The sequence below is a fragment of the Myotis lucifugus genome, unplaced genomic scaffold (genome assembly GCF_000147115.1).
Source record: "Myotis lucifugus unplaced genomic scaffold, Myoluc2.0 scaffold_182, whole genome shotgun sequence".
Taxonomy (NCBI): domain Eukaryota; kingdom Metazoa; phylum Chordata; class Mammalia; order Chiroptera; family Vespertilionidae; genus Myotis; species Myotis lucifugus.
In genome coordinates, this window is record NW_005871230.1 from 2,365,152 (window position 1) to 2,385,465 (window position 20,314).

The following is a 20,314-nucleotide window of genomic DNA, read 5'->3' on the forward strand; positions in this document are numbered from 1 at the left end:
TGCCAAAATCTAGCTGGTAAGATCAAAGTCTCGTAGAAAATAAGGGCCTTTAAAAAATGATGCTTTTAAATTGTTTTCCTTAAAAAGAATGCTCTAGAAGACATCTATTCCAAAACAATACAGATTTATTGGCCATATCTCCTCCTATGGGCTTCTACCAGGAAACCCTACTGCAGAAGCAGATTCTACAAGGTTAGTGTGAGGAGAATCTCTTGAAGCCACTCTGACTGCCTTAGAAGTCACTGCATTTTGCACCTGAATTCTCACCCACCCCAACCTCCACTCCATGCCTTTTTTCTTCTTTTTGCATTACAGTTTTCTGAACCCGTCTCCTTCATACTGCGAAGGTTGAGAGCACACATGTTTCCTGTCTCAGCACTGCTTTAGACCCAATGAGATGGCCTGCACAGGAGGATGGACAAAACCTACAATGCTCTGTTGTTCTAGGATACAAGTATAAGACTGAGCTATGTCAAAACACTGGTTTTGAAGAATTAATGTATTTCATTTCACTGACTATTCCATTTTTTAAAAAGTCTCACTGTAATAATGAAAAAAGAACCATTTCTATTCTAACTCTACAGAGCTGTTTGCAGACGTTATTATTTTCAGTAAACTTGAAAAAATCAGATCTTAGAGATAATTCTTAATTTATTTTCTCCCCCTAGGACACTCAGTGGTCAGTTTCAGCATTATATGTTCAACTCCCACTGCCTCTCATACTGTTTTCACCCTGAAATTCATTCATTATTTCATTCAAGTACTCATTCATGCCTTCCTCATGCTGGTCACTCAGTCATAAGAGCTCCTTGCCCTCAATAAACTCAGTCTGTTGGGGAAGGGGGTGGGGGTAAGAGAGATACCATCTGGTAAAGGAATCTCCTTCTTTAATGAAACTAAAAACAACTAACATTTAACCCTCCAGGACTAAGGGGCAACTGGACCTAGTGGCCTCTACTCTGTCCCCTTAAGCTTTATCTTTCAAGTGGGGTTGACTTGAATGACCACATCTGCCTTCCTGGGGTATGTTACTTTCAATAAATCTTTCTTGGGCTTCCATTAGCACAATGGAAACAGGTTGATATTTTAAAAAAGACTTTGCTAAATAGTTAAGGTAGAACAAATAGGAACTTAATAAAATAAAATACATGCAGCTTAAAACTAATCTCAGATTCCTGATCTTACCACTGAAAGCTGACTCTACTTACAGGCTCTACACTATTATTGCTTAGCCTGTCTGAGACTGTCACCCTCTTAAGAATCTACAGAAACTGCCCACCCACTTCTGCTACAGTTCTCTATGGAACTAAAACCTGTGGAATTTCTCAGCTTTAAGAAAAACATGTTGTTAACCAATAAAAAAGGCCAACAATATTCTAAGAAAAATATATTTAGCAAATAAACATAAGATTAATATATTTATTTTATTAAGAAACTCATTGACAAAAAACAGATATTAAGCAAAATAAGTGCAAATATTCAACCCTGCTATGATGAAATAACACAAAATAAAACAAGTTATCCCCATTAGCCTGTAAAAATTACCGAAAAATATTTGATGAACGAATGCCAGGGAAAGTGGGGTGAAGCAATGGCTCCTAAAATTTGCTGATGGTAAAATAAGCTAGCTAAAACCCTTTTGGAAATTAATTTAGCAATATGTATCATAAGCAACAAAACGTTTCATATCCTTTGACCCTATCATCTCACTTCAGGAAAAAATTCAAAGTATAGAAAAAGCGATGTGCAGGATGTTTTCATTGTAGTGTTATCTGCACTGTGATAGTTAAGAGCAACTTTATATTCAACTGCAGATAATTAAGCAAAATATATTAAGTCTTCTTGGTGAAATATTAAAGAATCATTAAATAAGTAGTTATATTAGGGGATGGTTTTATTGTCTCAAATTTTTTACATTGTTTTTCAAAGTAAATGCTATAAATATATGAAGTAGGTGAATTATTAATATGGTTTGACATTAAATGACAAGTTCTACCACACTGGTAAAAGGAAAGTGTATAGGAAAAGGTTTAAAGATCCAATGAAATTATTTATAAAGCTAGAATACTTTAACTAATTAGTTTATTACTTTCTTTTAAAAATGCTGCATTTTTGTTGAAATTGTTTTCTTTTAAAATTAGAACCTTTTATACTCTATAAGCATTCAAACCTAACAAAGGCCTCTCACTCTTAAAATATCAAGGGAATGAAACTCCTTATGCGATAAGTTGGGTGCAATGCAGCACTTACAATTAAATATTATAGTCACAGATGCAGCAGAAAAGCCTGGTCGACATTGATCATTCCCATTCCTTATACAGAAATATAAAAGACCTTAGCAATAACCTACATAAATACAACTGTTTGGAGTATGAGTCTACTCATTATTGCTAACAGCAGAGGCCATATGAGAAAGGAGAAGAGTCCTAGAACACAAGGAGAACCATTTATGTGAGAAATGCACAAAATTTACTGTTCACAAGCAAGATTTTTAATTTCAGAGCAAGCTTTGTGATCATGAGTTTCCAGAATGTGAGAATTTGAAGAAATGCTTCATAATCTCCCACCCTTCCCTTTAGTAGAATGCAAGTGCACTCTACAAGTGAACAACCACTGCAATATGACCAGGCGGTCTTAACAGCACAGTGAAAGAACATGGTAGGAAAACAGCTGGAAATGTGAAAAGTAACCATATTCCTACAACGAAGGGTAGAACTCATCTTGAGAATGGGAATTCTCAAGATGAGTTATATATGCTGCTTTTAATTGTAATCACATGAGTTCCAAATTTTAAGCCTCTTTAGTAGACTCTGATAATTAGAGGTCAACTCCAGGACTTAAGAAAAATCATATTAAACAGCCATTCTCTGTAATAGGTACTGTGACTGAAAGTAATTTTCAGGCCAGTAAGAGTATGGTCTGAAATAAGTTTTGTGGGACATACTACTATATCAAAACATTTCCTCTAGTATGGGAACCCCCACCCCCAGGTTAATTTCAAATTTTATTAACTCCGCTAAGATAATAGCAATACAAATCAGAGTAACTTCACACCCAGGATCCACACAGATGCTGTACAAGACGACAGTGTCATAATTACAAAGCCTAAGAATGTAGGACTCAAGTTCTGGACTCGGCTGACTGACAGACAATGTGTCTTGATTGTGTTTTACACAATACATGTTGCTTAAGCACTCCGTGAGCCTCAAATTTTCATATGGTAGATGGTATCTCATTTCCGTAATTACTTTGCAGGACATTTTAGGGTTGCCGCCTCTCTGCCTGGAAGTTGTCCTGCATGGCTGCACCCACAGGCTTCCCTGCCCTCTGCCATCTGGAAGGGTTGGGCCTGAGAAGCCCTAGCAGGAGATCACCTGGATGGTGATGGCAAAGGTGGATGAGGCAGGTACTTTCCCTCTCAATCACACCCCTGCAGTCCTGAGTCTCTTGCCTGAAGGTTACCACCCTCTCAGAGCAGCTTGTTATACTGGACTTTCTTTCTTTCTCTCTCCCAGTCCAGCCAGGCCTCGAGGTGGAAACAGCTCTGTGGCTCCTCACCACAAGTTCCTGCCCTTTCCCTTTATGGCTCAAGACACCCTGACTATAACTTCGTAATTAATTTCTCTACATATAAATCCTCTTCAAATGGTCCCAATTTGAATGTCCATCTTTTCCCACTGGGAATCTGACTCATACAATGACTTTTTAAAAGAGTTTGATTGGGGTATAAGTCAGAATCTAGTACCTAGAGAAAAGTAGCTGTCTAAATTTAAATATTGCCTACTAATGAGATTTAAGGTCACTTGAAAGAAGCTTATCCAAAGCACTTATTTTATAAACAAAAAAAATTATTTTAAAACATCTTTTTTGTTAGATCATAGATTAATCCAACAATTACCTGATTTTATAGTAAATCATTCAGATTAGATGAAAGCAGATAGGCATGACTGGAAAGCAATTTTCTAAATTTTCTTTAATGCTGCCTTTGGCAGCTTTTCTTTCCTTTCCTTCTTTTGCTGAAAAAAAAAATTTAAGTGTAAAAAAGTCCCCAAGAGCATAGAATTATGTAGTTAATACAGCTTTAAAAAAGGGAAGGGAGTTGGCCCTACCTAATCTCCCCCCACATACACTAAATCCCATAGTTTTTGATATCTAGTTAGTTAGATATGTACACTGCCACAAAAATACTTTTGTTTTTTCATTGCCAAAGCCAAGTCAGAGTAAAACCATCATTTAACAAATTTGTTTTTAGGACAAGGAGTTGTCCTAGGAATTGAACCTTAGTTGTATAAAATATTTGCTATGTAATCATATGCAAAATTTCTAGGTATTTTTTCCTAAGAAGTATATAAGTTTGCACTTATGTGTATAGAATACAGTCAATTTTCTAATATAATCACTGGATTCAACACAAAAACTAACTGAATACTTTTCCACAAATAAGTATGTAAAATTTATATCTAGAAACATGATGCTACTGATTGCTTATATTGTATACTTACGCAATTTAAATAACGACAGTTTTCTGTTTATGACTACACTTTTGTACTATGGTTAAGGATAATTTATTTTTAATTCTTAAGATGATTCGATCATGAACAACTGTATTGTTGCATATCTGTGAGCTATTGTAATTGCATAGCTATTAGGGAAATTTCCTTGCTTCAGGTGGCTCTCCAATGTGAGTTAGTCCTAATTAGATAAAAATAATGAATGGGTTTGGATGCCAAGAGAAGCTTGTTCAAAGCTCTGAATAAAATAGCTCATTGTTTAGTCAAGCTTATTTTAATCATAGCTGTCTCCAATAGCACAGACAATTTAAATTGAAATGAAGAACAGTAATTAGTTTCCATTAGAAGAAAAATAAGGATCTACATCATTAGTTTTCCCTGTCTCCTAAATGTGATTATAAACATTTTTAATTTTTAAAATATAACTCCTGAAAGTTTAGCAATATTAAGAGTTTTTAAGCTTAAAAACAAAGTTACCAGTATGTAGTGTGAAATATTCAAAAGTAGTTTGGAAAGGCAATCCAGGCGCTAAGCTGTATAAGGAAACACCTCTTTGCAAATGTACAAAATGGAATTAAAACAGGGCTGGTTTTGCATTAATTATAAACAGAAGTCGTCTTTCAGGGCTTTCAGAGCAATTATATATTCAGTTTCTATATAACTCTGCAAATAGCTGCAAATGTTGTAGGTTGTCTGTCCATTTGTCTTCATTAGAAATGATGTTAAAGACTGGAACTAAATACTTTACTGCAGGTATCTTTGTTTTAGAGCAAAGGTTCTTTCCCATTCTTCTCTGCTACTGCATGATACAAACAGTAAGTTTTGTTCCACTTAAAAATGGGCACTTATTAAAAATTCACCCATTAACAATTAATGTAAAATCTCTGTGAATTTTCATCCACAGCTGCCTCATTCTAAAACATCAAACACTATTATTATGGTACCCATTGCCTGTGGTCATTGAAATCATTGGAAAAACTCATAAGAAAAAAAAAAAAGAACTTCTTAGGAAAAGTCTTATCATGACTGGACACACATCTCCAGCCGAGGCGAATGTGGGTGCTATTAGAAGCAGAGCAGCACTAGACTGATGCTCCATATCTATTCACCAGAAAGGTCTTGTTGAATTAAAACAGTCCCAACCCAACTACACCCTTGCCTGATCCTGGCTTTCAGAAATAAGTGTTTTGTTACATAAATTCTATTTCAACCTTTTGAAGCAATTCAATCTCTGAGACATACTAATGCTTAGCAACATTCACTCTTGAATAGATAATTTGAGGTTTCTTATTAGTAAATTCATAATATTCCTAAAACTAAACCATGGAAACTTTCAAACTGGCCTCATCCAATATAATAAAGAGGTAATATGCAAATTGACCACCACACCCTTGCACAGATGACTATCCCCATGTGGTCAAATGATGGCCACCACAAGATGGCCGGCAGGGGAGGGCAGTTGTGGGCAACCAGCCCAGCAGGAGAGGGCAGTTGGGGGCGACCAGGCCTGCAGGGGAGGGCAGTTAGAAGTGACCAGGCTGGCAGGGGAGGGCAGTTGGGGGCAATCGGGCCAGTAGGGGAGCAGTTAGGCATCAATCAGGCTAGCAGGGGAGTGGTTAGGGGGTGATCAGGCTGGCAGGCAGAAGCAGTTATGGGCAATCAGGCAACCAGGCAGGCGAGCGGTTGGGAGCCAACAGTCCTGGATTGTTAGAGGGATGTCCGACTGCCAGTTTAGGCCTGATCCCACAGTCGAACATCCCCCGAGGGGTCCCAGATTGAAGAGGGTGCAGGCTGAGCTGAGGGACACCCCCCCCCCCCAGTGCACAAATTTCATGCACCAGGCCTCTAGTCTATAATAATAAAAGCATAATATGCTAATTAGACTGGACAGCCAAACGACCTTCCAGACGTCATTCCAGACATCCTTCCAGATGAAGCCGCCGTGGCAAGGGCTGAGGCAGAGGGGGTTAGGGGCGACCAGGCAGGCAGATGAGCAGTTAGGGGCGATTGCGCAGGCAGGCAAGCAGTTAGGGGTGATCAGGCAGGCAGGTGGTGGTTAAGGGTGATCAGGCAGGCAGGCGAGTGGTTAGGGGCGATCAGGCAGGCAGGCAGAGTGGTTAGGGGCAATGAGGCAGGCAGACGAGTGGTTAAGGGTGATGAGGCAGGCATGCAGAGTGGTTAGGAATCAGCGGTCCCAGATTGCAAGAGGGATGTCCAACTACAGGTTCAGGATTGGGCCTAAACCTGCAGTCAGACATCACTGGAGGGTTCCCGGATTGTGAGAGGGTGTAGGCCAGGCTGAAGGATCCCCCCATCGTGCACAAATTTCATGCACTGGGTCTCTAGTGATATAATAAATGACTTAGCAGAGTCAGGAATAGACCCAAATCTCCTAGATTGTTCAATAAATTCTCAATATTTTCATTTGTATACAGACAAAAGAATCCCAAATAATTATTATACCCTGCATATGACCTAGTTGAAATAAACTTCAGAAAAATTATGTAATCGCCTACATGCTTCTCATGTCAAATACTTTTATTTTGTTTTAAAAAGCAATACTCTTAGAAGATTCTATATAATCTACCCTAGATAAACTAGCCATTAAAACTTTCTTGGTTAATCAGTCATCATGGGTTCTGCTTACAAAGTACTTAAAAACATGGTCTATAAATAGGGTTTTGAAGTCTAACCCTAGAGGGTAGAACAAAGCATAACATATTACTGGGAAGCATTATAGTGAAATCTAACTCCAAGAGGAAAAAAAAAAAGACTTTTATCTTTTTTTTCTTTAATCACATGCCACAGTTAAGCACACTACACTATTAAATTTAAAAAATAAAATGACATTGTATTTTCCTAAGAAGACAATCTGGTCCCATAGCTTAGAAACAGAAGGAAAATAGAAAGACAAGAAACCCAGTAAGCCCAGTGCTATTTAAAGTACCAAAGCTGTGAGCCCATTTTACCAATAGTCCCACTAAATAAAGAATTGCTGCACTTATTTTTGCCTTGAGGGCTTTGAAGTAATTAAATTGGAATTTAATTTCGTTATTCCTTTTCAGGTCTTGTCTACAGCAAAGTGGGTTCCAGACGATTTAGTTAGCAGTACAATGTTATACAACTATCATTTCCACACCTGAGCTGATTTAAAATTCAAAATAAACTCATTCACTCAACCATTTTGGCAGGCAAAACAAAATACTCAGTCCCACTTTTCAGTACTTTGAAATGCAAATATATAATTGCAACTGGACGCTAAGCTTTCAGTATGAAATAACTTTCTCTACTTCTCATGAACACAACACCCCTATCACCGCAACATACAGGGTAGGCAAAAGTAAGTTTACACTTGTTCGTATGGAAAATAATACAATAATTAACAAATAAGAATACAAGAATAAACTCTGTAAACTTTGCCCACCCCTATAAAAAACATGGTGACATTCTCAAGGAACCCTGAAGTTTTCTGTCAGGGCAGCAGCCCTAGTGCAGCCAGCCAGCCAGGATTAATACTTAAGCTATTCCTAGATGACACTAATCACTATTTTGAAACAATGCTGATATAAAGAAACTCAAATTATGTTTGACTTTCTTAATTTCTTTTGAAGTTTGAGGATAGCAACCTGTGAAATGGACTATCAAAGTGAAAGTCTGGGGGTGAGCTAGAAGGAGTCAATGGGGGAAAAATGGGGACATATATAATACTTTCAACAATAAAAATTAGAAGGGCACTAATCCCCCCGCCCCCGCCCCAAAAAGTGAAAAATCAATGTTTATCTGTGTATATTAGCATTGCATTGCTGTTTTTTACAAAAGAAATATATTGAGGTGTCTTTGTAGTTCTTCCCTTGGATCAAACTATCATTTAAATTATAAACGATCTCCAGTTTTCTGGTAAATATTTTGAAAAGAGCTGAGAAATAGTTCAATATTATTTACTAGTGACCCAGGGCCTAAGCTGGCAGTTGGATATCCTTAGCGCTGCCCCAGAGGCGGGAGAGGCTCCCAACACCACCACTGCACTCACCAACCGTGAGCCTGGCTTCTGGCTGAGCGGCAACCCCCCCCCCACCACCACCGTGGGAGCATACTGACCACCAGGGGGCAGCTCCTGAGTTGAATGTCTGTTCCCTGGTGGTCAGTGCACATCATAGTGACTGGTCATTCTGCAGTTCGGCCAATATGCATATTAGCCTTTTATTATATAGGATACCTAATACTATAGTAATTAGAAGAATTTGCTAGTAAAAGTTTACCCAGCTCTCAGCCAGTTTCAATTCCATCTACTATTAGTCTCACCAACTTCTTTAACTTTCTACTAGAAAAGATAAATTTACCACATGGTCTGCTCTATATCATTCATATACATAATACAATATAATACACTAGAGGCCTGGTGCATGAAATTGGTGCACTCGGGGGGGGGGGAGATTCCTTAGCCCAGCCTGTGCCCTCTCGCAGTCTGGGAGCCCTCAGGGAATATCCAACTGCCAGCTTGGGCCCACTCCTCGCCAGTTGGACATGCTTAGTGCTGCCAGGAAGGTGGGAGAGGCTCCTGCCACCGCTGCTGTGCTCGCCAGCCATGAGCCTGGCTTCTGGCTGAGCGGCATTCCCCCTGTGGGAGTGCACTGACCACCAGGGGAACCTGATTGGCCCTGATCGCCGGCCAGGCCTAGGGACCCTATCCGTGCACAAATTTTGTGCACCGGGCCTCTAGTTTAATATAAATTCTGTCTACATATACTATATTTTAGAGGCTTTTAGCTTCAGATTAAAATTCACTTTACATGAAAGATTATATTACTTTTTGGTAAAGCACCAAAATGCTTGTTGAAAACCTCACCCTTGAAAAGAAGGAAAATAGTCATAAATTTGCAGTTTTGAGTCAAATATGGTCAGGTTTTGGATTTCATAGCTAAGTATAACTTAGAGAAATGAAAAACATTTATATTTGGATTTTTTTCCCCAGATCTCATTCTCTTTGTGTGCTTTTAGTATTTTAAATGCCAAAATGTTCAAAATATAACATCTTATAATCTAAAGTTACTCAATGTAAACAAAAAAAATAACAAAATGTTGGGGAGATTATATCCTTGTTTCTCACCAGAGAACCATTTTTTAAAAATCAGAAAACAAATGTTATTTTTGGAAAAAATTAGAATCTGAGACTTGTATTTCAGAAAAAAGAAATTCTTGAGAGTTATTTTTATTTACATTATCAAGATACTTCCACTTCCATCCATATTTGATAATATAATTAGCTTAAAGCAGAATGTTTCATTGTTACTAAATGGTTCAGAGGTATGCACAAGCTCTTATATTTGATGTATTCCATGCTTAAAGCAAATAAATAAATAAATAAGTTTTTAGGTTGTAAAGAAAAATTTTAGAAAACTTTAATCTTGTTGTTCATCTTATCTTGGTGGTAAAAGTTTGAAATCAAAGCAGCCCCATTATGCACTGTATCAGTTACCTAGGATAATACTTCACATTGTGTGGCCCCCAAAGCAGCAGAAGCAGCATTAACTGGAGACTTCTTAGAAATGCAGATCCTAGGGCCCATCTCAGACCTACATGAGAAACCCTGGGACTGGGCCCAGCATTCGGTTTTAAGGAGCCTTCTAAACGATTCTGATGGTTGTCCCTAGTTTGAAAAGCAATGGTTTAGGATAATGAAGCATCCTTACACCCTGCCTAGGCCCTAAAACAAGCTTTTATGTTTTAGATTTCCCAAAGGATGGCACTATTTATACTGTGGGCGAGACATTCTTGTTATGGTGAACTTTTAGTATCCCTGGCCTTAGGGAATAAATAACAATAAATAATGCTATTTACCATGTCCCTGAGAGCTGGTAAGAAGCTGGTTAAGAAATTACTGATGGGGGAAAACTCAGCTTAGTCCTTCCATTGTCCCCTTAGATCCAATCCTCTCCAAATACATTCTTCCCTTGTTTACCTACATTCTTTCCTTGTTTACCCAAATCCCTTCTGCTGAAATAAGAAAAGAAGGGGGATCCTGTTGGTTTATAGAAGCATACAACAAAAGGGCACAGACTTTGCATTGAGGCCAATTTTTACTAGGGATATCATATATCAGTATCTTGTTTTCTATTGTTTCCCAATGTCAAGGATCAACTCATTCCTTTCAATCCCAAATAGTATACAGAAAACAAATTGAAAAAAAGAAGGGTATTTATATAAATGATCCTTATCAGGATAAACTTTAAAATTTAAAACCTTAGTCATCTATAATTGTTATATATAAAAGTTGATTTAAAAAAATACCTTGCTATTAAGAGAGTATAATCTGCCACTAGGATTGAAAAATTTTATATTTCCTCAGAACCATGAATTCAATCAGTGACTTATATAATAGTTGTTAGAACATACCAGTTTGTAATTTTTATTCTAATCATTCATATATGTATATCACAAGCAAATAAAATCTACTGGGTTTGAAACCCTCTAAAAAGAGAAACCTTACAATCTCCTAGTAATACTGTGCCATTCAATGTTTCTTTTTATCTCAACTAACATGTATATACTCTAAACTGGGTGGCAGTGGGTGAGGGTAAATAGGTGGTGATGAAGGTTTTTATGCACTACCTCCAGATCAGTCTCCCTAGGAGATGATGCTTTCATGTAGCTCAAAAGCAAAACCAAAACCTCCGGTATACCTAATTGGGCCATATTTCTAAAACACTGGAACTTTAGCCCTGGCTCGTGTGACTCAGTGGGTTGGAGCATCATCCTGTACACCAAAGGTGGCAGGTTCGATTCCTGGTCAGGGCACATACCCAGGTTGAGGGTTCCATCCCCACTTAGGGTGCGTGTGAGAGGCAACCAACTAATGTTTCTCTCTCACGTCAATGTTTCTCTCACTCTCTTTCCCGTCCTCTCTCTAAAAATCAATAAAATAAAAATAAAACAGTGGAACTTTGAATATAAGAATAAAAGAGACTATAACTGGAACAACACCTAAGCAACTATGTTCTTGTCTCCTTTATTTTCTACTAGAGGCCCAGTGCACGAATTCATGCATGGTGGGGGGGGGGTCCCTCAGCCCGGCCTGCACTCTCTCCAATCGGGGACCCCTCGGGGATGTCCGACTACCTCTAGCAATCCGGGACCACTGGCTCCTAACCGCTCACCTGCCTGCCGGCCTGATTGCCCCTAACCACCTCTGCCTGTCTGATGGTCCCTAATCACCTCTGCCTGCCTGCCTGATCGCCCCTAACTGCTCCCCTGACCCTAACCGCCTCTGCCTCGCCCTGCACCCGGGACCCAGGATTCCCTCCTCCGGCCAGTTGCAGGCACCCAAGACCCAGGCTGGCTTTGCCTGGGACGGCTGCAACCACAGGGAATCGTGGGTGGGCAGCTTCACCCAGGCCATAGCCACCTGGGACCGCAGAGCAGGCGGCTTGTCCCTCTACTGAGCCACAGGTGCTGGCGCCTGGGAATGTGGGGCAGGCAGTTTGTCCCTTTCCTGGGCCGCAGGTGCTGGTGCCTGGGACCATGGGGCATGTGGCTTGACCCTCTCCTGGGCCACAGGTGCAGCTGCTGGTGCCTAGGACCGCAGGGTGGAGGGCTTGTCCCTCTTCTGGGTCGCAGCCTGGCTGGTCCCCATTCCTCTCTCGCGAGCTCATTTGTGCCTAACTGGCCCCCACTCCTTTCTCCCCAGTGTTGAGTGTCTGAGCTGTTATGGTGTGAGGGCGTGAGGGCGTGATGACCATTTGTATATTAGCTCTTTATTATGTAGGATAAGGTCATCTTCTGACTCTCCTCCCTCCTATATGACTGACATGGTTATTCTGGGCTAGGAGCAACTCCTAATATAGGAAACAGAGACTAAAAACTACTGGTGAACAGAGAGTTCACAGGGAAATACTGTCTAAAGGGAATGGCTCTATTCTAGGTCTTATGTAAAAAACTATATCTATTCCCACCTTCATACTCAAAGGGCAAAATGTCACAGGGCAAAAAGAAATGTACTCCTGAACTTAATAAAATGGAGTCTTCAGGCTCACACATTTATCCTAGTTCATTAGAGTAGAAAATCACTGCTATTTGAGGACAAACAGTAATAGAGAGATACAATTGCCTGGATCTTCTCAATGCAGGAGGAGACTGTTGATTGAAGATTTTCTATCAGTGGACATGATCAATATTAACTTAAACCTTTCATGCCTCATGTTTTATAATTTTCTTATACAGAACCATCTGAGCACAACTATCTATATAAGAACTGTGACTATATACCCTAATTCAAAATGAAAATCACTGCAAACCATCTGGCATTCATCTTAGTAGGTGTATTTTTTCATAGAGAAAAATACAGAAATTCTGAGTATGGCAATTCTGAAATTATTGTTCATATATTGTAGAACTCAACAAATGAGCAAATACATATGTGATGTTGGGCGCTACGATTTTTGCTGTTAGAAAAAGTAAATACAGATATTGAATTCAAAAAACTAGGAAGAATCTTGTGTTGGAGTGGAATTACAGGTATAAGTATAAACTCATGCTGTTCAATATATATAGATAACAGACATAGATATATAGGTACAGCAATAGATATGATGTATGATTGTGTGTGTGTACATGTATGTATACATACATCTATTTCCTAACAGACCTATGTATACATACTACCCTGCTGAGAGGACCTAGAAGCAATAACACTTCATTAGCAATGAGCACATCTGGTGTCCAAATCTTACTTTCTAAAACCATTCTCCACTAAAAGGAACCAGGGTTTCTCAGAGAAGCAGCTAAATCTAGGCCTGGGGCAGGAAAATGGAAAAATGAGTTGATAATTCTTCATTATGCCAGAAATTCAGCAAGTGGTCATAGAATAATTGGGACATTTTCAGAGGATCAAAAGCCAGTTGAATGGGACTCAAAACCCAGGAAAACTTGAGAACTGAAATAAATAGTGACAGTGATGAATTATAACTCATTTTAAAATGATAATTTAACTAATAAATATATAAGGAAAACTTTCTTACAGTAGAGTGAACACTAATAAATATAGAAAGGTGAGAGTTGAAAATTTATCTTTTTGTGACTATCAGTATCTATTGCTGATCCATTGCACACATATCTATTGCTGTACCTATATATCTATGTCTGTTATCTATATATATTGAACAGAATGAATTTATACTTATACCTGTAATTCTAATCAATCCAACACCACAAAATTTGTCTTGGTTTTTTAAAATTCAATATCAGTATTTACCTACTAAGGTGTAAAAATACACCTATTAAGTTGAATGCCAGATTGTTTGCAGTGACTTTCATCTTTGAATTAAGGGTAGTCACAGTTCTTAAGGGTATAGAGTCACAGATAGTTGTGATCAGATGGTTCCGTATATGATAAATTATAAAACACGAAGCATGAAATGTTTAAGTTAATATTTTAGTCATGTGCACTGATAGAAAATCTTCAACCAACAGTCTCCTACTGCACTGAGAAGATCCAGGCAAGAAGCATTAAATTAATGTAAACTAGTGAGTAAAATTTTGAAAAAATAAAAATGTAGTATATAGTCTCAAATATCTCTCCACAAACTACTTACCAATTTAATAAAGGAAAACAGTAACATTACAGTAAAGACAGCTGGCAGACATCACCTTGATCAAACGGTTCAAGTTAACATCACTGGCCTAAACTGAGATAGTGTGCTTCCCGATACCTGCACTGAGATGGACAGACATCACATGTGGTGTTCCTGCCAAAAATGCCTCACTTGAATCTAACAGGAGGAAACAACTAAGGAAGACTAAAAAGATAAGACAATTAAATGTATCACAAGCTACTGTAGATTAGATAATAGTACTAAATTAAATGTCCTCTTTTGATAATTGTAATATGGTTATGTAAGAAAATATCCTTGTTCTTAAAGGAGAAAGTTAAATATTTAGAACTAGAGGTGTGATGTCTACAATTTATTCCCAAAGAGTCTATAAAAATGTAATAATAATAATAATGTATATTAAATCTTCAGGTCTCCTTTCTTCAGACTAAATAATTCAATTATTTTAGCCTTTTAAATCTATATGAGACAAGTTGCTTGTTTTAAACAGAAATTTTGAAAGATTTTAAAAAATGATTTGTAGTCTCAATTCAATTTAATAAAAAAAGTATTGAGGACCTAGCTGGTTTGATTCAGTGGATAGAATATCAGCCTGCAAATTGAAAAATGGGCTCGATTCCAGTCAAGGGCACGTACCTCGGTTGCAGGCTCTTCCTCAGCCCGGGCCCTGGTCAGGGTGCATGTAGGAGGCAACTAATCGATGTGTTTCTCTCACATTGATGTTTCTCTCTGTCTTTCCCTCTCTCTTCCAATCTCTCTAAAAATCAATGGAAAAATATCCTCAGGTGAGGATTCAAAAAAAAAAAAAAAAAAAGTACTGAGGCCTGGCTGGTATGGCTCAGTGGTTGAGCACTGACCCATGAACCAAGCCATCCCCAGTTTGATTCCCAGTGAGGGCACATGCTCGGGTTGCAGGCTCAGTCCCCAGTAGGGGGTGTACAGGAGGCAGCCAATCCATGTCTCTCATCGGTGTCTCCATCTCTCTATCCTTCTCCCTTCCTCTCTCTCTAAAAAAATAAAAAATAAAAATCAATAAAAACATATTTTTTTAAAAAAGTATTGAGTACTTATACATAGACACCCTATATTCAAAGAGTTCACAGTCAATTGGAGAAGGAAAACATGCATATAAGTAATTACAGTGTATGAGAAGCATACAATAAGTACCAAAATGAAGTATAAGAGAGTACTAAAGGAATATTAAGAGAGAGTGATTAATTCTGACTACTACATTAATATTATTTAACATTTACTTTTTACTAGGCACTGTACTAATTGCTTTATATACCGGGTTGGGCAAAAGTAGGTTTACAGGTGTTCATATGGAAAAAATGCAATAATTAATAAGTAATAATATAAAACTAAAGTCTGTGTTTCACATACCCACAATTATAAACCTACTCTTGCCCCACCCTGCATTAATTCATTGATCACACCAGCAATCTCATAAAATAGGCACTATTATCCCCATTCTACAGATGAAGCAATTGAGGCACAGAGAAGTTGAGAATCTGGGTATATAGGTTATGTAGCCAGTCAGTAGTCCAGGTTTTAAACTCAGGCAGGCTGACTTCATGTCCATGCCGAAGACTTAATGAAAAAAAACAAAACAAAACAAAAAACCAAACAGCATTGGAGTTTAGGGAATAGTACATAAGAAGTAGAGAGAGAACGGGTGAGAACAGAGAATAGAAGATTAGATAAGCTTAAGAAATATATTAGACTCCATGATGAGTATCAATACAGTCTTTGTTAGTAAAGAGAATGATTTTTATATGTTTCAAAATCTTGATGTAATTCAATGAATTCAGTATAAGGAGTCAGTCTTTGCAACATCCAAATGAACCAAATACTAAGAATAACTTATTGCAATTCAATTTCTTCTTTAAAAAAAAAAGTACTAGAACACAATCATGACTTTCACAGTGACCTCCACACCCCTAAGTAAATAATAAATTTAATTTCACAAAAATCCTATTACCATGTCACCAGAACTGAAAATAGAAAAACAAAATGCTATAATTCTGGCTTAGTTTAACAAGACTATAAACTTTTTAAGAAACAGTAAATGAAATGTGAGTGGACCATGTATCTCTTCTGTGATAAGTTCATCTTTGTCATAATATTTATGTAAACAAGGTGATCCATTATAAGGATATAATGAGTGATTAATTCCAGAAGCTTCATTAGATATGCACTCCAACCAGTAAAACAATCAGACATGAATGCTTAATGCAGACTTCTGAGTTGGTAATTGATTGCTCATATAAATAATTTAAAATGTTATTTTGGCCTCATAGTAAATTATGAATAAGCAAAACATGTGGTACTTTTAAACTCTATTTTCATTTTTTGATAGATATTAATGAAAATTAGATTTTTATTTTAGAAAGCTAAAGTAAACTCTAGGTTTAATTTGTTCAAATCAATACTATAGTCAAAGAGTATACAAAATCCAATTACAAGTAGAATAAAAACTGTTAAACTTTTAAAAATGTTTTCAAACAAGTTTTTCAAAATCTTAAAAATAGTTATAATTAAAATATTAACAAGGTCATTAGTTACTATTTTTATATACTTAATAAAAGACCAAAATTGAATTTTTATTTATTTTTTTGTTAATCCTGATACAAGGATATTTTCCCATTGATTTTTAGAGAGAGTGAAAAGGAGGGAGAGAGACAGAGAGAGAAATACCAATGTGAGAGAGAGACAGCAATTGGTTGCCTCCCGCATGGTCCCTGATCAGGGCCCAGTATCGAGCCTGCAACTAAGGTATGTGCCCTTGACCAGAATCGAACCAGGGACCCTTCAGTCCATGTTCTGACACTCTAGCCACTGAGTCAAATTGGCTAGGGCTTGAATTTTATCTTACCTAATAATAGACAAACATGTAAATTGACCATCTCTCTGCTACGCTCACCAGCCAATCAGGAGAGTATGCAAATTAACCCAACAAAGATGGCGGTTAATTTGCATACATAGGCGCGAAGTGGGGAGCGAAGACTGAAGGCTCTGGCCAAAGGCCTGGGTCCCGGGTGCCGGAGGAAAACCAGTGCCAGCAGCCAGGAAAAGGGAAGGCCTATTGCACGAATATCTTCGTGCAACGGGCCTCTAGTTTTTATATAATATTGATGCAGAGTTTTTAACTGCTCAATAAAATCTGTTTTCATTCTGAAAGAATCCTAAATTATTTTCTTGACAGAACAGAATTGACCAGTGAGATTCAGGCAATATTAGGAAGTATCACAGAAGAGAATAGGAAAAAGAAAGGCACATGATTTCAGAGAGCATTTGAAAATCAAGTTATATTTGGCTTATTATAAAACCAAAGAGCACATAAACGATTAAAGAAATATCACACTGAGTTATAAAACAGTTCCCCACATAAAAATATCTAAAATGATATTTAAAATTCAAAAATCATCCTTTACATTTCTAACTGGATTTCTGAGAGTCAGAAAAATCCATAAGGCCTTTAAAAGGGGTTAAGAAACTAAAAAGCAGTACAATAATTTTGAACTGATACCACAGCTGCCTGGAAGGTGTTTGCTAATAATAAGAATCTAAGCTTCCACAGTAAGACAAAGAAGAGAGGCTAGTCCTTGATCCCTATCCAGCATGGTGACAAGTTGGAACTAGTATCACTACATGAAAAGAGAAACTTGAAAACTTATATTCCCTATGAAAAGGTGCATTTAAAAAGAAGTCCACTCAACAGCAAAGGAAAATGATACATAACTTGTTTGTTTAAACCTTAGCTCCTGATAGAAAAGGTTGAGGAATCTCAAACTGAAAAATTAATGCTAAGTGGTCTTAAAATATCTTGAGATGCCCGGCAAAGCAACTATAAACCCCTTCTATGAGAATTTACTCTTAACCTCACAAAGCCCCACAAGATTCCAACAGATTTAGGTAACATAAAAATGAATTCACAATCTAAAACTACAAAACTAACAGGAAAATAAGAAAACATGAGTAAATCAACAGAAATAACAAATAGAATTACATCTCTATTGATATCAGCTATTAGAAATAACAAATATACTATAAAATAGCCATGTTTAAAAAATTATAAAAAGAGGAAATTGAAACATGAGCAAGGAAAATAAAACAAATATAATTTCTAGCAATGAAAAATATATTTAACTAAAAACCTAATTATAAATATATATATTTTTACAAACAACATTTTAACAATTGGGGGAAATAATTATGGACTAATTATTAGATGATCAAGGAATTTTTGTTAATTTTTATTATGTGTCATAATGATTATTTAAGATGTAAAAATTTTTTAGCTGTCTGTACTGTAATCCTGATCCAAGGACATGTGCCTGGGATTTGCTTCAAAATGCTTTAGCAAAGAAACAAAGGAATACATGAAGCAAATGTTAGAAAAATGTGGTAAATATTAAATCTGAGTGATGTAGACATGTAAAAATTTTATAATAAAATAAATAAAAACTTAATAAAGATAGAATAACCAGAATTTTAGATATAGCCAAAAAGAGGATTATAAAATTAGAAGATAGATATGAAGTAACTATCCAGATTATGAGTAAGATTTAAAGGAGAGAAAAAAACAATCTCACCTTCCTTTGGGCTCACTGCTGCAGGAAGATTACTCCAATCAATGGTCCAAGTAGGACAAGGGTGAGGAGAAAACATCACTTCAATGCCTTTTTCCTAGAAAAGGAAATAGGCCCTTACCAAATTAATGAATTAATAAAAATCCTACTATGTACTACAAGGCCACATTTCTATTTTCTATACTAGCAAGGAAGAAGATAAACATCAACCATCACCGGGTTTTCCTCAAGATATTTGGTTACATAAGAAATATAACATAGTTTTTTTTACAGCAATTACTTTCCTATTTTTTTTACACTGAGATAATAAAAAGTAATGATATTTAAAAACTATTACCTGAAAATATATAGAAGTAATGAGCTACCTAGAAATATATTGTGTGTCTAAGAGAAAAGTCACCTGAGGGTAAAATTTTATCAAAAACAACCCACACAGAGATGATTAAAAAAAACAATTCTGCTTATATCCATGAATATCTGTGTTTATAGAAAACTGCCAGAACCTAGGAACTCTATTTAACAGGACTAAAAAGCCTCACTTCAACATATGCCTCCAAAATATCATCCATACCAGTCTTTTACACATGTCAGCAATGTCTCTAGAAAAGAATTCCTCTGCTTTAACCAAGCAGTTCCCAACTTTTTCAATATATCAAAAATATCTCAGACTTCTTTCCCATGTTAAAAGTTGTACGTTTCTTTATTTGATCAAGAGACAGTGGCATGGCATACGCATAGATGCCCTGACTCCTACCAATCCAATTCTGGGTCCACAGCCCACAGAATATCCACGATTCATGTATTTATTTTTCCAGTAATATCCTATTCAAAAGAAAAATCCCTGAGAATCTATCATGAACCTGTTTATATCAATTAGTTCATGAGATAACTTTCCATTATGAAAACTAGCTAAATTCCTATCTCAAAGGAAATAATATAAAGATTTTTTTGGTTGGGGTGGAGATATAGCTATATAGGTCTAGAGGTCGAGAGTAATCACTTTACCTCTCTCCTATCTTCCTTATTCTAGTCTAGCCATATTGAACTTCTTGCTGTCCTTCATTCATTATTTTGGAGTCTTTTAAGAATATAGCTATATTGACATATAATGTATATGTCATAAAATTTACCTTTGTAAAGCACACAATTCAAAGGTTTTTAGAATATTCACAGTTGGGCAACCATCATTACCATCTATTTTGAGAACATTTTCATCACCTCATAAAGCAGCCCCACACCCATTAGCAGACACTCTCCATCCTCCCCCCTCAGCTTCTGCCCTAAGCAACCACTAATCTACTTTGCCTGTACGGATTTTCTCAGGGTCTTTTTCGAGTGGAATCCTCTGCCTAGAACACTTTCTCCAAATCTTCAGTTCATTCAGGTTATTTGCTCAATGTCTTCACCTAATCAGATAAGTCTTTTTGACCATCCTACCTAAATAGGACCCCTACCCTGATCACCTCCACTCTCTTATCCCACATTATTTTTTTACAGCACTTATTGCCTAACATGTTTTTCTTTGTTTATTTCCACCACCAGAATGTAAGCACCATGATAACAGTCAATTTGTTCTTCATGTATCCAATATTCAGACCACTGCCTG

General features: G+C 37.1%; 1 protein-coding gene across 1 annotated transcript in view; it reads right to left on the minus strand.

Moving 5' to 3' along the window:
• The window catches only part of GSTCD (glutathione S-transferase C-terminal domain containing), a 138,652-nt gene that overhangs the window by 96,539 nt on the left and 21,799 nt on the right, over positions 1 to 20,314 (minus strand). Inside the window, 1 exon segment of the mRNA XM_006096597.3 lies at positions 18,712 to 18,805. Within this exon segment, the coding sequence (XP_006096659.1) occupies positions 18,712 to 18,805 (94 nt within the window).